The sequence below is a fragment of the Anneissia japonica genome, unplaced genomic scaffold (assembly GCF_011630105.1).
Source record: "Anneissia japonica isolate Jap-2015-1 unplaced genomic scaffold, ASM1163010v1 scaffold287736_len1891122_cov214, whole genome shotgun sequence".
NCBI lineage: Eukaryota > Metazoa > Echinodermata > Crinoidea > Comatulida > Comatulidae > Anneissia > Anneissia japonica.
In genome coordinates this window covers 918,893-939,498 of record NW_022756106.1, presented here as the reverse complement: position 1 = coordinate 939,498, position 20,606 = coordinate 918,893, and the positions used below count along the sequence as shown (strand labels likewise).

The 20,606-nt window shown below is 35.2% G+C and overlaps 3 protein-coding genes across 7 annotated transcripts in view; 1 reads left to right on the top strand and 2 right to left on the bottom strand.

The window, feature by feature from the left end:
- The first annotated feature begins 997 nt into the window (after positions 1–997).
- LOC117123943 lies at positions 998–3,951 on the top strand. Its single transcript, XM_033270039.1, has 4 exons — positions 998–1,139; positions 1,666–1,750; positions 2,186–2,313; positions 2,645–3,951. Exons 1-4 carry the CDS (start codon positions 1,070–1,072, stop codon positions 2,983–2,985), a joined length of 624 nt encoding a protein of 207 aa, XP_033125930.1. The 5' UTR covers positions 998–1,069; the 3' UTR covers positions 2,986–3,951.
- A 580-nt stretch (positions 3,952–4,531) lies between these two features.
- LOC117123921 (N-alpha-acetyltransferase 80-like) lies at positions 4,532–7,762 on the bottom strand. Of its 3 annotated transcripts, none has more exons than XM_033269995.1 (4): positions 7,510–7,762; positions 6,638–6,786; positions 6,138–6,316; positions 4,532–5,298 (listed from the first exon to the last, which is right to left on the bottom strand). In XM_033269995.1, exons 1-4 carry the CDS (start codon positions 7,644–7,646, stop codon positions 5,065–5,067), a joined length of 699 nt encoding a protein of 232 aa, XP_033125886.1. In that variant the 5' UTR covers positions 7,647–7,762; the 3' UTR covers positions 4,532–5,064. The 3 variants fall into 3 exon arrangements, with proteins under 3 accessions (XP_033125886.1, XP_033125887.1, XP_033125888.1); XM_033269996.1 differs by having other exon boundaries at positions 6,638–6,748; positions 7,510–7,652; XM_033269997.1 differs by lacking the exon at positions 7,510–7,762 and adding an exon at positions 7,180–7,441 and having other exon boundaries at positions 6,638–6,748.
- An 8,151-nt stretch (positions 7,763–15,913) lies between these two features.
- The window catches only part of LOC117123885, a 24,195-nt gene continuing 19,502 nt past the window's right edge, over positions 15,914–20,606 (bottom strand). For all 3 annotated transcript variants that reach the window (XM_033269940.1, XM_033269939.1, XM_033269938.1), the window contains exon 6: positions 15,914–16,599. In XM_033269940.1, the coding sequence (XP_033125831.1) occupies positions 16,468–16,599 (132 nt within the window). In that variant the 3' untranslated portion in view covers positions 15,914–16,467. The remainder of the gene's footprint in view (positions 16,600–20,606) is intronic.

Sequence of the window (20,606 nt, the reverse complement as noted above, 5' to 3'; positions counted from 1 at the left end):
ATATTATTAAATAATAGAAATAATAAATCGGTCACTGGTGTTTAAGAAACATAATATTGGAATCTGAAACAATTCTTTGCGAACGATCACTGAGGTAATCAGCAAACCAATGTATTATAGGTCCACAAACACCGAATTGGTGGAGTTTGTTAAGTAGCATTGAGTGGTTGATCCGATCAAAGGCCTTACTCCAATCGAGAAAAACCAAGTCAATGGGAGAAGGGGACCGATCATCAAGAAGACCCGTGTGAAACACACTAACGAAACCATGCTGCACGGGGGATGTAATTAAATGATCATTCATGTACTCAGTCAAGTGACAGAATATATGTAAAGGAAATAAAAAGTTTAGGTCCCTATTTATTTCTAACTGTAAGATAAACTCAAAATCAATGTGAAATGATTAAGAATCTAATTCAGGCACGTACATTAAGCGGGATATATCAATATTGTTTCAATATCGTGATACAAATAAATTATTAGGCCATACTATAAAATGTTTTTCTACATGTTTATTTTTTGCAATTGTTCACTCCTACTAGTAGTAGTAGTAGTAGTAGGGCCCTAATGATGGGGTGGGGGTAGAGAGAGGGGGTTGGTTTATTTTATTATGGAGTTATGTAAGGTTGATAGCTTTCACTACCTAAGTGAAAAAATTAGACAGAATAGAAATCCATGTATAAGACGCTCAAAATGCTAATTTTGTCCGAGCATCCGGTTGAGGGGGTCCTAGGCTCCCCCAGCCTAAGGTCCGCTTCGCTCGCAAAAACACACTTCCCGATCGAAAATCCTGCCTACGTGGAAAAATAAGTAAATGTAACCAAGGATTTTTCAATTATATAGCTGACGAGTATTATATATATACACCGTATTTCTTAAGTATGCTACTAAATGAGTCAAGTAATTTCAATCAATAATGTCTAATCGATTATTGTATTTTCATATTCTCATTTTTCTTGCTCTCTCAAGCAATGGATCATATGATCATTGGTAAAAACATAGACAAAGTGATGGTGACAAAAACACCAAACCAAACAGAAAACACAAGCCATGGCAGCCTAATGTAGCAATGACTAAGTTAATTATCAACATGTTTTTGATCTGCGGAGAATTGCTTATCTTTATCAATTTGCTACATCGTAAGTATAGACTAGATAACATTCGTTAAATGCTATATTCTAATTGTTATTTTCAGAAATATTTTCATAAATTAGTTGTGTGTGTTTGTTAGTCTGACCATTGGATAGAAATATATTGATAATCAGTTCACATACCGTACACAGTAAAACAAGAGCACAAATGTACCAGTGTTATGACAGCAAGGACGAGATTTTCATTCTGTCTCTTATACACATCTAGATGTGTATAAGAGACAGCATTAGGCCCTAAATGATTGCTTTATTCAAATTTGTGTCCTTTATTTATTATTTATTTATTTTAATGTACCTTATGTAATGAAATGTGTAATAGTGAATTTTAATGACTTTCAATGTTTATGCAATCATCATTTTAAAATAATGTCCCAAATTTCCCAATTATTTTCCCTGGACCCACTGACCTTTGCCGGTCGTCAGACACCCTGTCGGACAGCTATACATTCTCCCCCCTCCTCAGTATCCAAATTGTATAGCATGTCAATTTAAAGTAAAATTATTTCATTTACAGTTGCCAGTGGTTTTGATGAGTCTTTCTCAAGTTTGTCTTACTATTACAGCGATTACAGTGATGACTGGAACGACGTTGACCAAGGGTAGGTTTTTCGATTATAGAGTATTCACTTATTTTTATAGGACTTTACAGCACAAATTCAAGGATAGGCATACACAAAAACTCTTTTCACATGGTCAATGGATACATAATAAAAATTGGTATACGAGTCGGGGAGCTGAGGATCCCAACAATATCCAAAAACAGATCTACATAAAAAAAAAATATTTTAACACCTCTTACATGGTAGGGCCTAATTAAAATACAACTGTTATATGTGTTAACCCCACAGAATCAAGATTTCCTTCAGCTTATTGGTTGGCATGGCTTGCCATAAATATGGTCATTAAGACATCACATCATAGGCACATCATGACTAATATGGGTATACAACAATTTTTGTCAAAACAATTTGGTAATGTGGACATAAATTAATAACATAAAAATACTTTAGTGTATATGTTACTTTAATTCACAGAATCGGGATTGCATTCAGCTTACTGATTGGCGGTTTTGTCTGTGTAATTCTCTTTACCGTTTTCATCGCAGTCTGCTGTGTGTGTTACAAACAAAATCAACAGCTCCCAACAGTTGGCATACATAATGGTAAATAATAACGATTTCAGTTCAAAGTATTGTAACAGACTTTCGATGATAATGATGATGATGATGATGATGACACGGATGACGGTGGTGGTGGTGGTGCGTGAGTGTGAAACACCCCGTATATAAGCCTACCATAACATCTTTGGAAAACAATATAGAAAATAAAGGGGTTTGTTTTAAAAATGTCTGTTTTTAAAATCTGCCACCCGTTATAAATATATTTAATATGATCAAATAATAATATAATAATTCGATATTATAATAATTAATATGATTATCCATTTCCGCATTATCAGCTATAAATAAATTTCATAATTTTGTTTCATCACAGGAACACATCAGACTAACATCTCCGTGATTCATCCAGGTCAGCACAGCGTGCTCCACTCAAATCCAGCTGCACCGCACGGTGTGTCCTACCCCAATCCAGCATACGGCAATCATCTGGTAGTGACGCCGTCAGGTCCTCCAGCATACACCCCATTTTCATTCGCACCCATAACACCAGCTTATCCGATATTTCACAGTGGACAATCATGGCAATTTTGGGATTCACAAATGTCTGGATCTGGTCTGTCACCTTCGGCCCCTGGGTTATCTGCACCTAGTTCGTCTGCTAGTTCGTCTCCACCTGATCAACAGGGCAACGTTGGTCCACCACCCGTGTCATAAGTTTTAAACAAATGGCATGGAGCTCCAATCAGCTGTTTTAGTAATTCAAAAACAAAATAATTAAAGCAATATATATTAATCATTATCGATCAATTTTATTAATAGTATAGGCTAATGTTTGATATTATTAAATAATATAAACAATAAATCGGTCACTGGTGTTTAAGAAACATAATATCGGAATCTGCGAAACTGCTATCGGCAGGAAGATTATAGACAATTTTAAGCACCATTAACTTTCTCATAAGGAAGTAGGCCTATCATTAATTCCGTTATTTGCAATAGGCCTAAAATACAGTCGCAAATCTAAAGCGCAGACGAAATTTTTAAATAAAATAGTTAAGGAAGGCTGTAAAAGAACAGGAATTAAATGTATAACCTTGAAAGGAATTATTGAAGCTGCTATGTTAAGTAAAATGTATAATATAATCAATGATACAGTAATAACCACACACTTCACAATTACATACGGTAGGTTTTAGCAGATCCGGTAGAATTGTTACTTCATTAACAGAAATAAATAATAGACACAAAGACTCACAATTCATTCCTAATGCAATCAAGACGTTTTTTTAAAAATTTAATTTAATTTATTTATTTTTGTTCTATTTACTTTTTCATATTGTCAGTGTGTGCTATTCTGTTCTGTGCAATAGAATGTACTTTGTATCTTATATTTTATTACAGTTCGCCTTTAATTCGAGACCACCATTGGGACCTGAAAATTTGGGGTGGTCTCAGGGTTGGTCTCCAATTAGAGGGCTATCTTTGTGTTAAAAGGTTGAGGATTGTTATTTGGGTCTTTGGAAAAGTGGTCTCGAATTGGAGGGCGCACTGTAGTATATTTATTACCGGAAAAGCAAATTTCATGTATTGTATTCATTACTGTATATGCCCAATAATATGAATTTGAAACATGCTTAGCCACGAATTGTCCAGTATCCAATAAATACGTTCTTATTTCAATATACTTTGAGTTGTATGAATAATTTAGTCTCCTGTAGCGTTTACAGTCGATCAATCATCATTCATCACCTCTTATTTTGAGATAAAAACAGAGGGCGCTATTATTAATACTGTACTACAGAGAGGTTCAGTTACAAATCTAGGTACAGTAAAATTATTCATCCGGGATACCGACGCAACTATCCGATTTACATGCTATTGATTATATGTAATGATCTGCTGTTGACTCATAAAATACCAAAAAATACGAAATTCAGTTATACTTTATTTATACAATCATAAAAAGCACAATCACATTTCACTTCTTTTTTTACTACTTATTATATCATATATGATATTGAGGTCGTAATTCTCCATTTTGCATATAATTCCAATCCACTGATAAGAATCTTAATGGGAAAATCTATGGAAGAAGTATTCCAAATGGTAAGCACATTTCCCCCCCCCCACTCCCCTTTTTTAAAGCATTGGTCATTATTAGTACTGTAGTAACTATACAGTAGTGTTTTTTTTTTATAGAAAAGTATGATATTAAGCTGTCTCTTATACACATCTAGATGTGTATAAGAGACAGGTGACAAGGTGCCCCAGACTGCCTCTGACCACCAGCACACGGGGTCACATAGTCAAGCACTCACACAGATTATATTACATTCTCAACTGTCAATTTTAAATTTATAATATAAGAATATTCTACACTATGAATGAAGTATTAATGGTACCACAAGTACACCAGTCAGGCTTGTAGCTGCAGAAACCTAAGGATGGGTAATACTATAGATATTTTAGGGTGGGTGGGTGATAAGATTGGTAAAAATATGAGTGGATTTTAAGAATGAAAAATTGGGTGGGTGGAGGGCCATGAAATTAGCTTTAGATAGGGTGGAAAACTTCAAAGCTGGGTGGCCCCGCCCATCTCCACCAAACATAACTACATCCCTGACCAGTGATTACCAATTCTCATTAGAAAGTTTAAAAATTATAATTATTTAAATTATATACAATTCATTATTACAATAAATAAATATTCTGGTAACTGGAAAGATTTGACATGATTATGAGAATAAAAAGGCAAGCATCTATCAGCACTTTTTCTAGTACTTCAGCAAATTTTCAAATATCCTTTTTCATCCAAATTTGACAGATTGCTTTATGATTTATATTGGGTGGTGGTGGTGGTGGTGGTGGCGGCGGCGGTGGCAGTAGTGTTGCTGATGGGATGTTCTCTGACACGACCTCCTCTTTGTCAGCTTCTACTTCAGCATTTTTACCCATTGAGCAACTTGATGTCGATGAACTTTGACAAGAAGACTCACAATCCGTCCCTAAATCACAAGTACTTAGCATCTGGAGAAAATAATCAAACATCATTTAATTGATTTCATTATATTATAACTTTATTCAAAAACTGAAATGACTCAATTTCTTTTTAAGTCTTGTATCATGATTAAATCAAAATAAAATTTGTTTCTTATAATTACGTTATTTGTACAGCGCCCTCTATAATAGATGGCAAAACTTAAGAAATTCTAACTTTTCATCACCATGGCTAGTGTGCGTATAGGAAATTGCGCACTTTGCTGATATGAAATCTTGTGCGCAATTTGAGAGCTTCAAAATTATGTTCAAAAATGCACTGTTTAAAATTCAGAGTTTAGTTAGGTGTGTTTACATTGTAAGGAAACATGGTTTTTAAACCACTTTCATCTCACATTACATTAAACTGTATTATATAATTACAATACCTGATTAAAGTGATTTGACGTTATATAAAAAGGTTTGTTGATGTTTGTGCGTACACGAAACACTGTATTTAGACCCACAAAGGAGCACAATGGGGAATTGAATAATTCATAGTCTCAGCTGACAAGAATATAATTCTACGACAAATATTAAAATGAGACTAACCTTTCTTTACTTAAACATTAACGAACAATTTGAACATTCTAAATGATTTGAAGCAATGTCTCTTATGCTTTCAAATTCAGCTGTGATGCCGCAATCTGACAAATTGTTAATTATTGTTTTTAAAAAAATATAAATTATTAGCTCAAGACAATGAGTGTACAGTTACCGGTATAGCCTGTATTAATCCAGATGCCTACTAAAAATGTAAACACCCTAAATCTTAATCATGTTATTGGCTGTCAATCATAGCATGGAAAGTATAGCTCATTGTCAGATACCTGTGCTCCACTGGTAATGACAGGGTTGCAAAGAGTGTACCCAAGGTGACTATAGAACCCTTGTTTATCTTTCGTTGACAGGTAAACCGTAGTAAACCCCATTTTCTTGCAGCAAGTTTCAGTCAGCTTCATCAATATCTTTCCAAGTCCCTCACCCCGTCTATATTTCTGCACTACCACTAACAGATACAAAGATATACTCACTGAAATTGACATAAAAGTAAACTACAAGAGCCACACCCCACTTAACATCTGTATCTATAAGCATCTACTGATGATAGAGTTATCATATCAAAGAACAAACCATAGATGTACTCAAAAATTCTTTGGTTTGAATCCTGATTGAGACAATATGGCTGGCTGAACATTTTTTTTATCACAGATATTAAGTGCGGAAAATTAAAAATTCTGAATGTTTATGAGAGGAATAATTAATAATAACAAATTAAGCTTTTTAAAAATTGGAACTATTGGATTAAAAATTTTGAACGCTGCTTTACCTGATTCAACAAGAACGCTATTTGGCTGATTAACAACCTTCGCTAAACGGCTATGCCCAACTGTGTCCCATGACTGTGTGCAGATGTCAACTTCAACCATTGCCAAAGATGCTGGTAAAGAATCATTTGATTTGATCAGTGAATGCAACCTGTTTTCATGTTTGATTTGCAGAAGAAAAACAATTTAATTATTACAAAACAAAAATTACCCAAGGATTAGTAATGTGTGTGTAGACCAACCCCAGACTGTAGTAAGGCATGCGCGGGGAATACATCCTCCGCGCAAATGTTAGGCCTAAAATTCCATCCATGCATTTCTGAAAATAAGTGCTGATTTCTGAACATATTTTGCCGAAAATTAGACTTGGACCTAATCTTAATATGCAACCAGTGTATTATGTAGCTATTACGAAATTCTAAACCTATTTTCGTAGAGATTTTCTGTGCAAATTTGAGCTAGTTTTTTAGGTATCATATGCACAATTAATATACTTTACAGTATGAGACCAACCCTTAAAAACAAAAATTATAATACAACATACGAACAGTGGCCTGCCTATGAGTTCTTACAGGCTAAAGCCAGGGAGCCTGGACCTTAATTTGAGGTTATTATTATCACTTTTTTGCAACTACCAGCAGTGTGACCACCATGGTCCAACCCCAACTCAGCTAAAAATCGGGCCGTAGCAAAACATGTAAAAAACATCAAAATGCGCCATCAAAAAAACTCTGAAGTGGATGAACTTTGTCCCATCAGCACCCAAACTGCATGACATATCATTGGTTAGCAGGGCAGGGCTGGCTGTATGCCTAGTTAAGCTAAAAAATCTAGGCTAGGCCTACACACATATAGAATCGTCCTTCTTTCTTACCTTGCAGCATGACTGCGAGACCATTCACTGTTCAGCAGGGCTACACATGACTCTACTAAATCTGAACGTGTATGCAAAGCAATAAGATCATACCGTCGATAATTAGGAGTCTCTACATATGTACATGTCTCCATCATTATCAGTTTCAAAGGTTTTGTTCCAAACTACTATGCCTCGGCTAGACTGTATCTAAAACAAAATAAACAGTCCCTGCTGTATCCACTCTATACTGTAGTGGATCAAAAGACTGAATTCATTCGACTGCGCAAGAGGTCAAAGTTCATAAACATTAGAGGTGGGGGATGGGGATGGGTGTCTTTAAGCTAATGGCATTAGATAGGAACTCAAAACGGTAGTAAACGGTAGCTCAGGTGCCCCCCCCCCTCCCACACACAAAATAATTATTAATAAATATTAATGATACAGTCCTAAATAATGATTACAATAATAACAGGTTTTTCTCTGATGCTCTGATGTAATTTATAATACGACTATTAATACACATATACTCTTTTATTATTAGTGTGGACTATAGAATAATAACATAAAAATAATATAGAGGTAATTATAATAATATCATTATCTTTATTATCATCATCCTCAGCAGCACAATCATTATCATATCATCATCAGTATCATATACAATAAAATAAATTATGGAGTTTGCTAAAAGAAGTCTAACTGCTCTCCTGGTGGGGCGAAACTGACAAAAACGCGCGAACGGTTACCATACGTACCCGTAGCTCGATGCGTAAGTTTCCAAACGCTTCCGATCGAATAAGGTGGCAATCGCGCACGCATCATGGCCTACCATTCCGAATCTTTGAAATAAAAACAAATTATATCCAGCCGCAAGATGATACGTAGGCCTACTCAACAAAATGACAACAGCAAGTGGTGACAAACGAATTCAGGTAAGAAGGGAAAACTGCTCCTATGGGGAAACCCCACCCAAACATCCATAGAATTAGCTCACATATAGACCAGCCTCAATCAAGCCCTATAAAAAGCCTCACCAAAGAATTCATACTCATAGACTTTATTATATTTAAACAAAACAAAAACCAAGGCCTAGCCTAGGCCTATTTAAATAATATAATTTAATTGAAGGATGAAGCAGAGCAGTTATCAGAAATCGAATCGGGTGAGGATCGTATTAATAACGGTGGACCCGATGCCGGTAAGCGAAATGTTATTGATATCAAGGGGAGCCGACGTTCAAGAAGTGCTTCGTCGGTGAACATCAAAGAGGCCGCTTCGGATGAGGGAAATACACCTGTCGAAGTTAACGTATCTGCCACGCGGACTGGAAGCCTGCCAGAAGTGAATGAGTTTCTCAAACATAATTTTCCGTCAAGAAACAACAGTCAACTTCGAGATTTCATAGCGGTAATAGTTCTGTAGACCGTTATTGTTATATTGTAAACAATGTTAACCTGCTAAAATATCTTATTTTTATTGTTGTAAAATAGTTTTGTTTATTAAAATAAAGCGTTGGTATTTGAATTTCAGCTAAAAGATTCAGAAGGTTGTCATAAATTTGATGAAACGACTGTCAAGTATCCGACTGAAAAGTAAGATATAATATAAAAGAAGAAGACGAAGAAGATGATGATAATGATAATGATGAAGATAATGATAATGACTCATCTCATGAATATGAAGACGATGATGATGATGACGATGATGATGATTATGATAATGATGTTGATGATAATGGTTGATGGCGATGATGGTGTTATGATGATGATGATGATTGATAGTCATGAAGATGGTGAATGATGATGATTTCCAGTGGGATCGGCCCGAGTATTTCTTCAATTCAGTGCGCTTATACTGAGCCTTTGTCATCGGCCAGGACGGACGATGGAATAGTTAGGGCCGGGGGAGCTTGGAAGAATGAGGTGATGGGGATAGTCAACTCCAGCAAGAGGCGCCCAGGGGAGTAACCATTGGAGTAGAGGAGAGTATACCACTTAGATACTCCGCTATAAATGGTGACCAATTCTCTCTAATAGACAGGAAGATGTACCAAACCCTCCCTTACATTACGAACGCATTCATCCCAACCACTGCGATGGGAATTTACAAAGCAACTCTACCCAAACGATGTTGACGTTAGTGCCTTGTGCTGCCCAATTTCCATTCCGGGAAAGTATTGCAGATAAAACCAATGGTAGGTTTCTTTAAAGCATTATGACGGTACACGTTAAAGTACCGCCACATATCATTGCTTTTGGATTGGGTCGACAATCTAAGATCTGTTCAATAATTTAAAAAAAAATTGTTCATTTCTTTTTAATTCCTCAATGCGGGGCAGGTCTGTTGGAGAATGATGAGATTGCTCGGCTCATCGAAGAGTATCAGATAAACCAGAAGACCTTACAGAAACAAGTAAGCAAACACTAAAACTTGATATTGCTTTGATAATCATTTTGTTAAGTAAGAAAGTTCCGGAAAATTTTGACAAAAGGTGACATACAGTCTACATTTGATAATGATTGGTTGTATTTCTATACACTGAATGAATACCAGTCTTAAAAAGGACGCAGTTCATTAAACGAAAACCGTGATTAATCGCTAAACGTTGTACGTTAGCGTGGTTTCCATAAAATCGCTTGTCTTTTCACTGCTATTCGTACAATGCGTTGGCCTAGCTGTCCATGACGCAATTACGAAGGCGCCCCAATTCCACCGACCAATCAGCGTCGCCGACAACTTTGTCCGCGACAGAATGTACCGATTTTATCACGCTTAGCATCAATGATGTTTTTAAGGACATCATATTTTAAAATCGGAGCTCCCGGGCCCAAATAGGCATAATAATAGTTTTTTGGATGTTTTTTTTTCAGTTACAGGAGCTTCAACAGCAATGTCGAGAGAAAGAGTTCCATATGCAAAAGATGACAGAGCAGATATGCAAATGTATGATTCAAAGCACGAAAATTGAACATGAAAAAAGTAAATAGATTTTTGAATAAACACTACAAAAGTCACACCTAACATTCCTGGCTGGGGACATGCGTGTATCCACAGTTTGAAAAACTGCTCGTGCACGTCTTGGACACAATGCATCTCATAAAAAAATATCAGGTGGAGAGTAGTCAGGTTGCTTACATTTCTAACAGGTAGATGAATACGGGCTTGTATCTTTGCACTTGTACTTTATTGGTAGGAATTGTTGGGAATCATCAATTTAATTTTTTTTAAATTTATTTTTCATTAATCATATATAGTATTAATACAAAGGAACTTGGAAAAGACAATAGTTGAGATGAAAGAAAAGGATCATCGAATTGCAGCGATTGAGAAACATATGCGGAAGACCCAATTAGATCTAGCTGAAATGACAAGACAAAAGGTAAATCCTTCGTCAACCAGGCCGTGGGTGGTTTGATTTCTAGGCCTATGTGACAACGCCTATGAAACTTAATTATGTTACTAGAAAAATTGACATACCCCTCATATTTAAATATTTTGTAAGTGGAGCTGTGGCTTGTTGGCTGATTAGATGATCGTCTTCCAAATCTTTCCCAATCATCTGATCGTCCGAGGCGCCAGCTTTTTCTCACATAGTTTCTTCCTGTATTGGTACGTTGATCTGTGTGAGTTGCTGTCTCTTATACACATCTAGATGTGTATAAGAGACAGTTTTAATACTGCTAGATACGCCACTGCGAGTGTGAATGATGATTATGAGTTGCTTTTGCCATAATTATATGGGGCCTACTTGGTTCATAAAATCATCGAGCGTCGTATGATACCGTACTCTGGTATGTGGTGATTAAATAGGAGTAGGTTTGTTGATGTATTTGGCCTACAGACATTATTAAAAATGAAAATCTATGTGGTATAGGATGGGCTAGAAGTAGAATACAGCCAATTGCATGAGAAACAAACAGCATTGGTAGAAAGTAGTGTTGCGCCATTACAGAAAAGAATTAAGAAGATGAACGACGATCGTCGAAAACTACGTCAGAAAATAAACAAACTGAAAGATCTTCTTAGAGGAAAGGAGGTTAGTTCAAGTAGCTGGTTAGTTTATATATAACGTACCGGTACTCTTTATTGAAGATTTGATTTGAATTATTTGGTTCCAGTCCAAACATATCAAATGTGCAATTGATGGTGTGAGACAAAGGCTTAATAAGTAGAAAAAATGAATGACAATACAGTAATTATAAGCTACTACAACTTCTATCACGTGTGTTTGAAAGTTAAACAGGTCTGCATCAGCCTGACGCTCCATCCTCTACAAAACCCTTGTCCCTGTTAACAGCATTTATCCCTCCAGTACCTTGATCCCATATCATATTGTTATCAATTTATTACTATTACTACCGTATATTTCCATAATTATTGATATTATTAGTAATAATGATAATATTATCATTATTATCATAATTATCGTATTATTATCATAATTATGTATTCATCACCGCCACGAAAATATGTTTTCAAAATATACCGATTTTTTTAAATAATTTATTTGTTGTTCATTTATTTCCTCCGTGAAGAATCGAATTCATGACACAGAAAGTCAACTATTGGTAAGTATTCTGTGCTGTAGTTAAGGTATTTGTAGTCAGTTTAAGTTGCTAAATCTAAAGGTTTTGGCGATTTCGGTAGATTCACACCAAATTCGGATTCGGTGTGAATCTACTCTAGGGTTATCTTACTTATCTTTGTTATATCTTACATGAAATATTTTCTTTCTCTAATCAACTGAAGATCTTTATGAGTAAAGAATTTCCCTTACCTTATAGGCACACAAAATCCTCCTTGATACATTAAAACACGTTGTGTCACCAGAGCCATGCGTTCCAACCAGTGAGCTCGGACCTGAGTCGCCAGACCCCGTCCAGAAAGGTGATTCTTCACCTGAACAGGAATATATCCGCAGATATCAAGCATTGGAGGGCCAACATAAAATTGGCGTTTACAGTTCTGATAGCCAGGAATGCAAATATGTTGCTCGCAACACTCATGAGAAAGACGCACGCAATGACGATGTTCGCAAGTCAGCAATGCGTACACGTCGTCTTTTTGACTACAGTGAATACGATCCTCAGAAGAGGTCTTTCAACGATGACTACTATCAGAATCAGCCATTAGGGCTTTCTGCCATTGATGATCGGGATCGACAGGGCGTTTTAACGGGTGACAATCTAGAACCGGAGAGAGTTTTAACGGATGACGACCTCAGCAGTCTGTCGAGTGGTCCAATCACCTTTAAAGCTCGACCGTTTATAGCACAATCGTCATCGTTTGGTGAAATTTCATCTTGTGATGCAGGTGCAAAACATGTCAATAACAACTTCATAAAGACAAGCGAATACAGCGAAAACGATTTGGCAGAAGGATTGTTACTGAGAAAGCAGGAATTAGATAACCATTTCATGAAAGCACGGGACAGGTAAGCTGGACATGATTTGGTTTCTTGGGTCTAAAAAGTGATCTACTAAGTTGTTTAGAAATGGCAGAACACCACATAGCACTACTTCTTGTAAAAATTGTATGCTTATTGACCAAGAAATATTAACCATATTGCTCTAGGGATTAACATACCACAAAACTTCATCTGGTGCACGATTCTGCTGCATGTGTAAAACTCAAACCTTCACCCACCATTCCCCTGTTACTAAAATCTGCTCAATTTTGATTGTGTGATTTGTACACTGTTACAGGTCTTGGCATTATGTCTATGTTGTCCAGCGTGAAGGTTACTTGTCATTTTATGATAATAAAAAGCAAGAGAAGAAGAAGAGCCACAAAGATAATCCAGTGTATGACCTTCGAAAAGCGATTGTGACACAAGCAGTTGATTACTCCAAGAGGAAGAATGTCTTCAGAGTTCGGTAAAGATTAATTACTTAGCACACATTTTCATAATTCTTGCATCCGGTATTATTTTCTATAGCAGCATATTATTTGCGAACAATAGGGCAATTGGTATACTAACCTATTACGTTTAAAGTGGTGCTTATATTCTAGGCTGGCTAATGGAATCCAATATCTGTTTCAAGCTCAAGATAGACGCGAAATGATGTTCTGGATCTGCAGTATGGACAGTGCATCGAAGGGATCCAGATTCCTCCCAGAAGGCTCCAATCTCTTGCAGCCACAATCAGGCTCACCAGCAAAAGTCGACAGGCTACAGCAATTCATACGAGGCGGCATTTCGGCACTTACCAAAATTTAGTAAAATTGAAAAAAGTTGATTATTCTTCTGTCAGATGTGCATACTTGTTTCAATTCATTAATCAACAAACCAATCAATATTATATCATTCACTCAGAAAATCAATCAATCGACCAATATAGTGTGGGCACGACTCACTGCAATACAAGAAATGTTTTTCAATTCTAATAAAATTTGTTACTAAATTTTTGTATTCATTTAATCACTATTATTACCAAGTGTTTGCAATTAAATGATTATTACTCACAAGCTTCCCAAATTCCCAAAGGCATTGAAAAATTGAAGGGAATATACCAATTTGATTGCAAATTACAGCTACTTCCTTCTCACTCTGCCCAATGGCAAATCCAGGGATTCACCATAGAGGGGCACAAAAAATAAATTTTAGAGATGGAGGGTCCAGACCAACCATGGGGCTGAGGTTCCTTGGCACATCAGACTAAAGGCCAACTCAGACAGCGTCGTACGACGCAGCCCGACGCGATTTTTTGTTGCGTCGGATCTGTGTGAGTTGAACGCAGACGCGATGGTGTGCGTCGGGGGCAGTCGCGTAGTAGAATATTAAACATGTTTAATATTTCTCACGACGGCTTAATACTGTCCCCGACGATAAATCGGGTCGGGCTGCGTCGGCCGACGCTGTCTGAGTTGGCCTTAAGAATTTGAATATAATTTTCTTTCCCCTCATTTTTTGAAAAACTTTGAAAAAAATAGGGGTGGGGGTGCCCCTGGGCTGGCTTGGCTCCTCCTTGAAAATGCCTATAATTTCTTCAATTCCGAACATCCTTGATAAATATTTACAACAGCAACAGCCAACTGCAGATGGTAGAGCTCAAGTATAAATCTAGGCTCACCATGACCAACACATGTAAGACTACTAAAGCTGGGCACACACTCGTCAGCCAAGGCAATTCCGCACACAACGCAACAAGGCACGTGCAATGGGATGGGAAATGCAATCAGCAGACGATGTCACGTCGTCAAGATTTCGATGAGCGAGGCGATTGATTTGTTGGCCAAACGGTTGTACGACGCAGTGTATGTCCGGCTTAACAAGAAATAAAAAACCAAGTCGTCATTCGTTAAGTTTCAGAAAGCTATTAATATTTAAATGTAAATAGATCGCTTTATACATCCATGATTTAAAAATCATCTGAACTGTAAAATTTCAGCATGCCATTTCACCTTTCACTAAATTACACAATAATATATTATGAGACTAGTAAAATATGGCCACTTGCTTCCATAGTAAAGAGCCATTTTCTGAAGCTGGCCTTACTAGCATGCAAGCCTGTCTTTATAATAGTAAAGGCCTAATACAAAAACTATAAGTGAAATTTACTGGTTAACTTGATGACTGATTATAATATACATCTTATTCTTTATCCAAATAATAGGAACAGTAATGATATCAATTATCAAATGTACAAGTTTTGAAATGTATTTTTAAGGCAAGTTTTTTTCCACTGGACGCAGTAACGGTATAAATATATAGAACCTATAATAATACATGCTAATCAAACGCCAAAAGTGTATACCATAAACTATGAGCAAAATGATGTTATGTGCATGTATATATTCATTGGCGTGGCGTCAAAACTTGTTGCGTAAAAAATAAACTACACTAAGCACTATGTACTCACAATGTTCTGGAATTTTCAAGCAAAACATTTTACAGTACGATTTGATATATAGACAGTTTATCTAATCTCAAACTGTCATTATTACATGGTTTACGAGGTCAAGGCTTAGGATGAGTGGCCTAGGCTTATGGCAGAAGACAAACGATTCTGTAAATTGCTCGTGATTGGTCATAATTAACCATTCGTAGTAGAAACTGCAAGTACAGCATTTTGCAAATGTCTGCTACTGCGTCCTGTGGAAAAGGGCCTTAACACCAATCACTATAATTAACCTAAACCATTTACAGCTGGTATTTTTCATGCTTAATACAAAGAATAAGCATTTGGAAAATATGGGACTTAGCTGTTAGACAGAATACCAGCACACATATCAGGGCAAAAATAGACGAGAGCTCTTCGCAATTTGTTTTTAAGGTAGTTAGCACTCTGGCATTGTCCCTGTGAACAATATTAGAGTGTTATAGATACAAAATTACCATTTAAGACCTCTTATGCAATAAAATTTCAATGAACCGTCTCTTATACACATCTAGATGTGTATAAGAGACAGTATATATATATATATTTATATTTATGGATATACAAATATATATACATACATATACAAATTATTTTCTGGTTCTGTTCTTCTATTATATGTTGTTCTGTATTCACCATAGAAAACTAGTACAGGAATGTGATGTTACACAATTGAATATAACATAAAAAATATATCTAGAAAAAAAAACCACTTTAAATTTTGACTATTACAATTTGAAAAGAGGTAGATTTCGTTCATGTTCCAAAAAACATAACAGTCAAGTGATTATTCATAAAAATCTGTCAATAGTTATATAGCAAATCACACACGCCGTACTGTTCATCACCTCCATCCAATGATATACGCATTCACACACAATATTTCCCCCCCACCCCTCTTGCAAAGTTATCCGTCCAATGATTAACAACAATGTTTTTCTTTAAATCTGGACTAAATTTTCTTGTGACACAAGCTTTCTGTGACACGATATATTTGTGACACAGCTAATTTATTTGTGACACTACTAATATATTCATGACATGGCTAATTTATTCATGACATGGCTAATTTTATTCATGACACTACTAGATATACCTAACAAGCAGTTAGTGCACCAGAGTCTTCAACTGGAGTAATTGGGCTGATTGTGCTCAGTGATCGAAATGAAAAAATGGCTGGGTCGCACAGGAGTCTCGGAGGAATACGGCTGTTGTTGTTGCTGACACTCTGAGGAATAAAAAACACACTGGTTAACGATAAGCAACATGTACTTAAGCAGCATTTATTGTCTGCTGCACTCAATATTGTTTTCTCAACTACAAAGGCATTAATATCACAGCCTCTTTTGGTTTTACTCACTGGGATCCAGGTTGAAGTCACAATACCCTTGATATAATGTCGTGACATGGGCGTTGGCTTGGGGGGTGGGGGGTAGTTGGAGGTATTGGCAGACCCCTCTATGACAGAAAATTAGTTTCACTAAGTGTGATTTAGTCCGAATTCTCAATTTTCGCACCCCAGGCTGTTTTGCAACCCCCACCCCCCATTAAAACCAGGCTATTCCCTTGCATGAAATAAATTCCAAGGCAAAGCCATACACAACAAATCAGAAGAGATGAGGATGCTGAAGATAAATACAGTATTTTACCTAAAAGCTAAATTAATCATTTTCTGTACATAGGATTCTAAATGACCCAAAATATCATATGTGGCAAAGACAAGCCAAACCAGTCACTCGTCGCAAAAATCATTTTTAGTTATTAATACAGACTTAAACAGCAAAGTGAGAGCTATAAAATGATAAAAGAATCATTTAAATCCAAAATTTTCTTAAGAAGACAAGCGTTTAAACATACAGCTGTTTAAGGAACAATATTGAGAAATCACCCTTCAAAATTTATGATTTTTGGGCATTTCTCAGGCAGAAACTATCACCAAATCATTATAAATTGTTTTGTTTATAAATTTTGAAAATAATTTAAAAAAAACAAAAAAAACAGCATAGCATGACGTATAATACGTACAATGACATACAATAAAATAGATTTCAAAAAATTTGACATTCGAGCATGTTTTAGACAATATCTCTGAAACAGGACTGGTTTGGCTTGTCTTTGCTACATATCTCACAACATTATTCATAGATATTATAAAAATAATTACATAATACAGTCATGAACAAAGGAGGTAAAAAAAATCCAATTTCAACATTGAAAAGAGACCCAAAACATCATATCTGACAATATTATTCATACTGTAGATATTATAAAATAATTATATAATACAGTCATTATGCCTCCATCAACAACTGAAATGCAATATTTATTAAACATACAGTAGGTATGATGCATAAATCCAACATGAAAGAGCACAGTTTGCTTATCATGAAGGAAACAGGGGGGATTAAAACACCAGGGGAAAACCAATATGGCTAGTAAACAAAAAGAAACAGTACAGTATATTTCACGGAATATCTAATTGCAGTTTTAGCTGAAAACCAGAGCTAGACCAGAGGAAATGAAACGTTCTTTGTTGGAAGATAAAAGTGTGAGGAGGAAATAAAACATACAGAAATACATGAGAGGTTACCATAAGTACACTCCAACACTTTGTAAATCAAACATAAATTTAAGGAAAAATATACTACACTGTGTGAGCTGAGTTAACAAATAATAGCATTGTTTATCAAGTATAAATATGTAAGAAAAAAATGTCCATGTCAATTTATGCATGCCATGAATACTAATACTAGGGCTATCATCCAATGCTTACTATAGACCTATAAATTGGCTAGTAATTAATTTAATAACTATTGTAATGTCTGTAAATAATACAAAAAAATATTTTTCTTTGATCTGTCTATATTGAAAGTTTAAACTATATTATTTTGAATGAGATATTAATGTGTTAATTGAATCGACACTTCAAATAAATATTAATTTTATATGATGATAGTATTGAACAGACAAAAAAAAATCCTTAGACTGCTTAATATATTACATATGATATTCAAAAAATATAGTTTCAATTATATAAACTTCATTTATAACTAGATTTTCTGATTAACCATAGCTTTTTAGGCTAAAAATAGGTTTAAATTTAAGTCTAAAAACCACATTTAGAGTGTGTAGACATTAAACCAAGATTACTCTGACAATAATAAGATTTGTAATGCTCTGGCTCTCGTTTGTAAAATCATAACACACTAAACAAACAGTCTATGATATTTCTACTTATCATATACTTAAATTTAAGTCTAAAAACAGGATTTAAGGTGTGTAGACATTAAAGCATGATTACTCTGGCAATAAATAAGTTTTGTATTAATGCCCCAACTCTCTTTTGAAAAAAACACATTCACACTAAACAAACAGGTGCAGTGTACAGTTCTATTGAAGTTCGGCATTAGTCTAGGGAGAGTTACTTAAGGTAATTCTCTATACAACGTCGACTTCAATTTTTTTTTTTTAGTTCAGCATACACTCATATTTACATAATTTATTATTTAAAGGTTACTTGCATGCCTACAATACTTGATTTATACACTATACTGCTGTGACTCATTTTGTTTTTCTCCAACCTGTATAGTAAAGATTCTTATCTCTGATGGTTAGTATGCTAAATTTAATTACATCACATGTGTCTAAATATCATGGTGATTACATAATTGTATTAGTTTTCAAATGAATATTCAATAATGAAACAATCAAGATTTCCATGATTCTTCAGCCTATTATTATCCATCCATATTTATTACATACATTTCATTAATTAGGAACAAAATATTATATTAACAATAGACAAGAACAATTAGCTGGATTAATTGTGTGGGAGCTGATGGCACAGTGCTTGCGTTTCAGACTATCAACTTTGAGGTCAGGGGTTCGAGCCCTCGCTGTGCATTTTGCTTGTGTACTTTGGCAAGGCACTTTATCTACGCTTCTCTCCACCTAAATAACTGGGTACCTGGTAGGTTGTTATGGCACTGAATGTGGGTATTACTGTAAATTGCAGCACAACTACTGTAGGAATACAGGGAGTGGAGAAGGTTGTACTGTGTGTCAGTTAGTTAATATGGATCTAATGAACAGGGGTAATAATAGCTCCCAGTATCCCTAGACTAAAATGCAGAATACAAATTTCTGTGTTACTGTTATTATTATTATTAAACTAAAATATTTAACATCAAACAAAACTGAATACAATGGCAGTTGGTTTTAAATTCTAGCATGCAATGGAGACCGTAGTAGAATTGAAATTACTGTATAATTGGTTTAATAGATGATTTCCCTATTTCAGGCCTATAATAGACTAGAAGCTAATTTTTGGCACAACCATATGTTGTCCATGGCCTTTACAAAAACGAATGAGTAGTACTGTTAGCATGTTGTCCCTGGCCTAGAACTTCCTATATTTCACTGGCAAAGATGTAACTGTATGTTCCCCTAGCTTATACTATATTCTTAATGCCTAATACTCACATTTTTAGATTTTTAGATTTTAGAGCTTTGGACCTGCTGAAATCTACATTTACCAAACCACTATCATCTTTGAATCTATTTTATAGTCTGAAGTCCTTCTAAAAATATTCACTTGCGATCATTATACTTATAATTATTTTAGATTTCTGTAGTGTAATGGCTAATGCTCAGCTTCAATCCCAAGGGCCAGGATTACTATAAATCCTGCTAAACACAAGGATTTTTTTACACAACGATTGAAAACCTAATGAGCCTCTTTAAGCACCACAGCAACACTTGCTTATGGAAATCACTGAGTTGATTGTATTTTCATACTCCTGTCGAATAATTAAAATTCAAAAATTAAATTTACCGATAAAGGTATTATTTTTCTTCCCAAGTCAAAAAAATATAATTAAATCATGATATATATCATTTTTAATTAAATTTGTTAAACCTTATTATTAAATAGTTGATAACTGATGACTTTCTGGATGTACAGAGCTACCAATATACAGGTTATGCAATACCGAATTACAAATAACCTATGACCTCAAATTTGCTATTAGTTTTCAATTAAAAATTAGAAATTGAAAATATTTTCTAACCAACTCGGACACGAAAATAATAATTCCGTATATTTGCCAGATTTTTCAAATGATGGGTAATTTAAGGAATTTTCATAGTAAAAATCTATGACTCATAAAAAATAAATTGATTTGATATGTGCCTGATTGGTCAAAATGTACAGTATTTCAATGTTTCAATTGAATT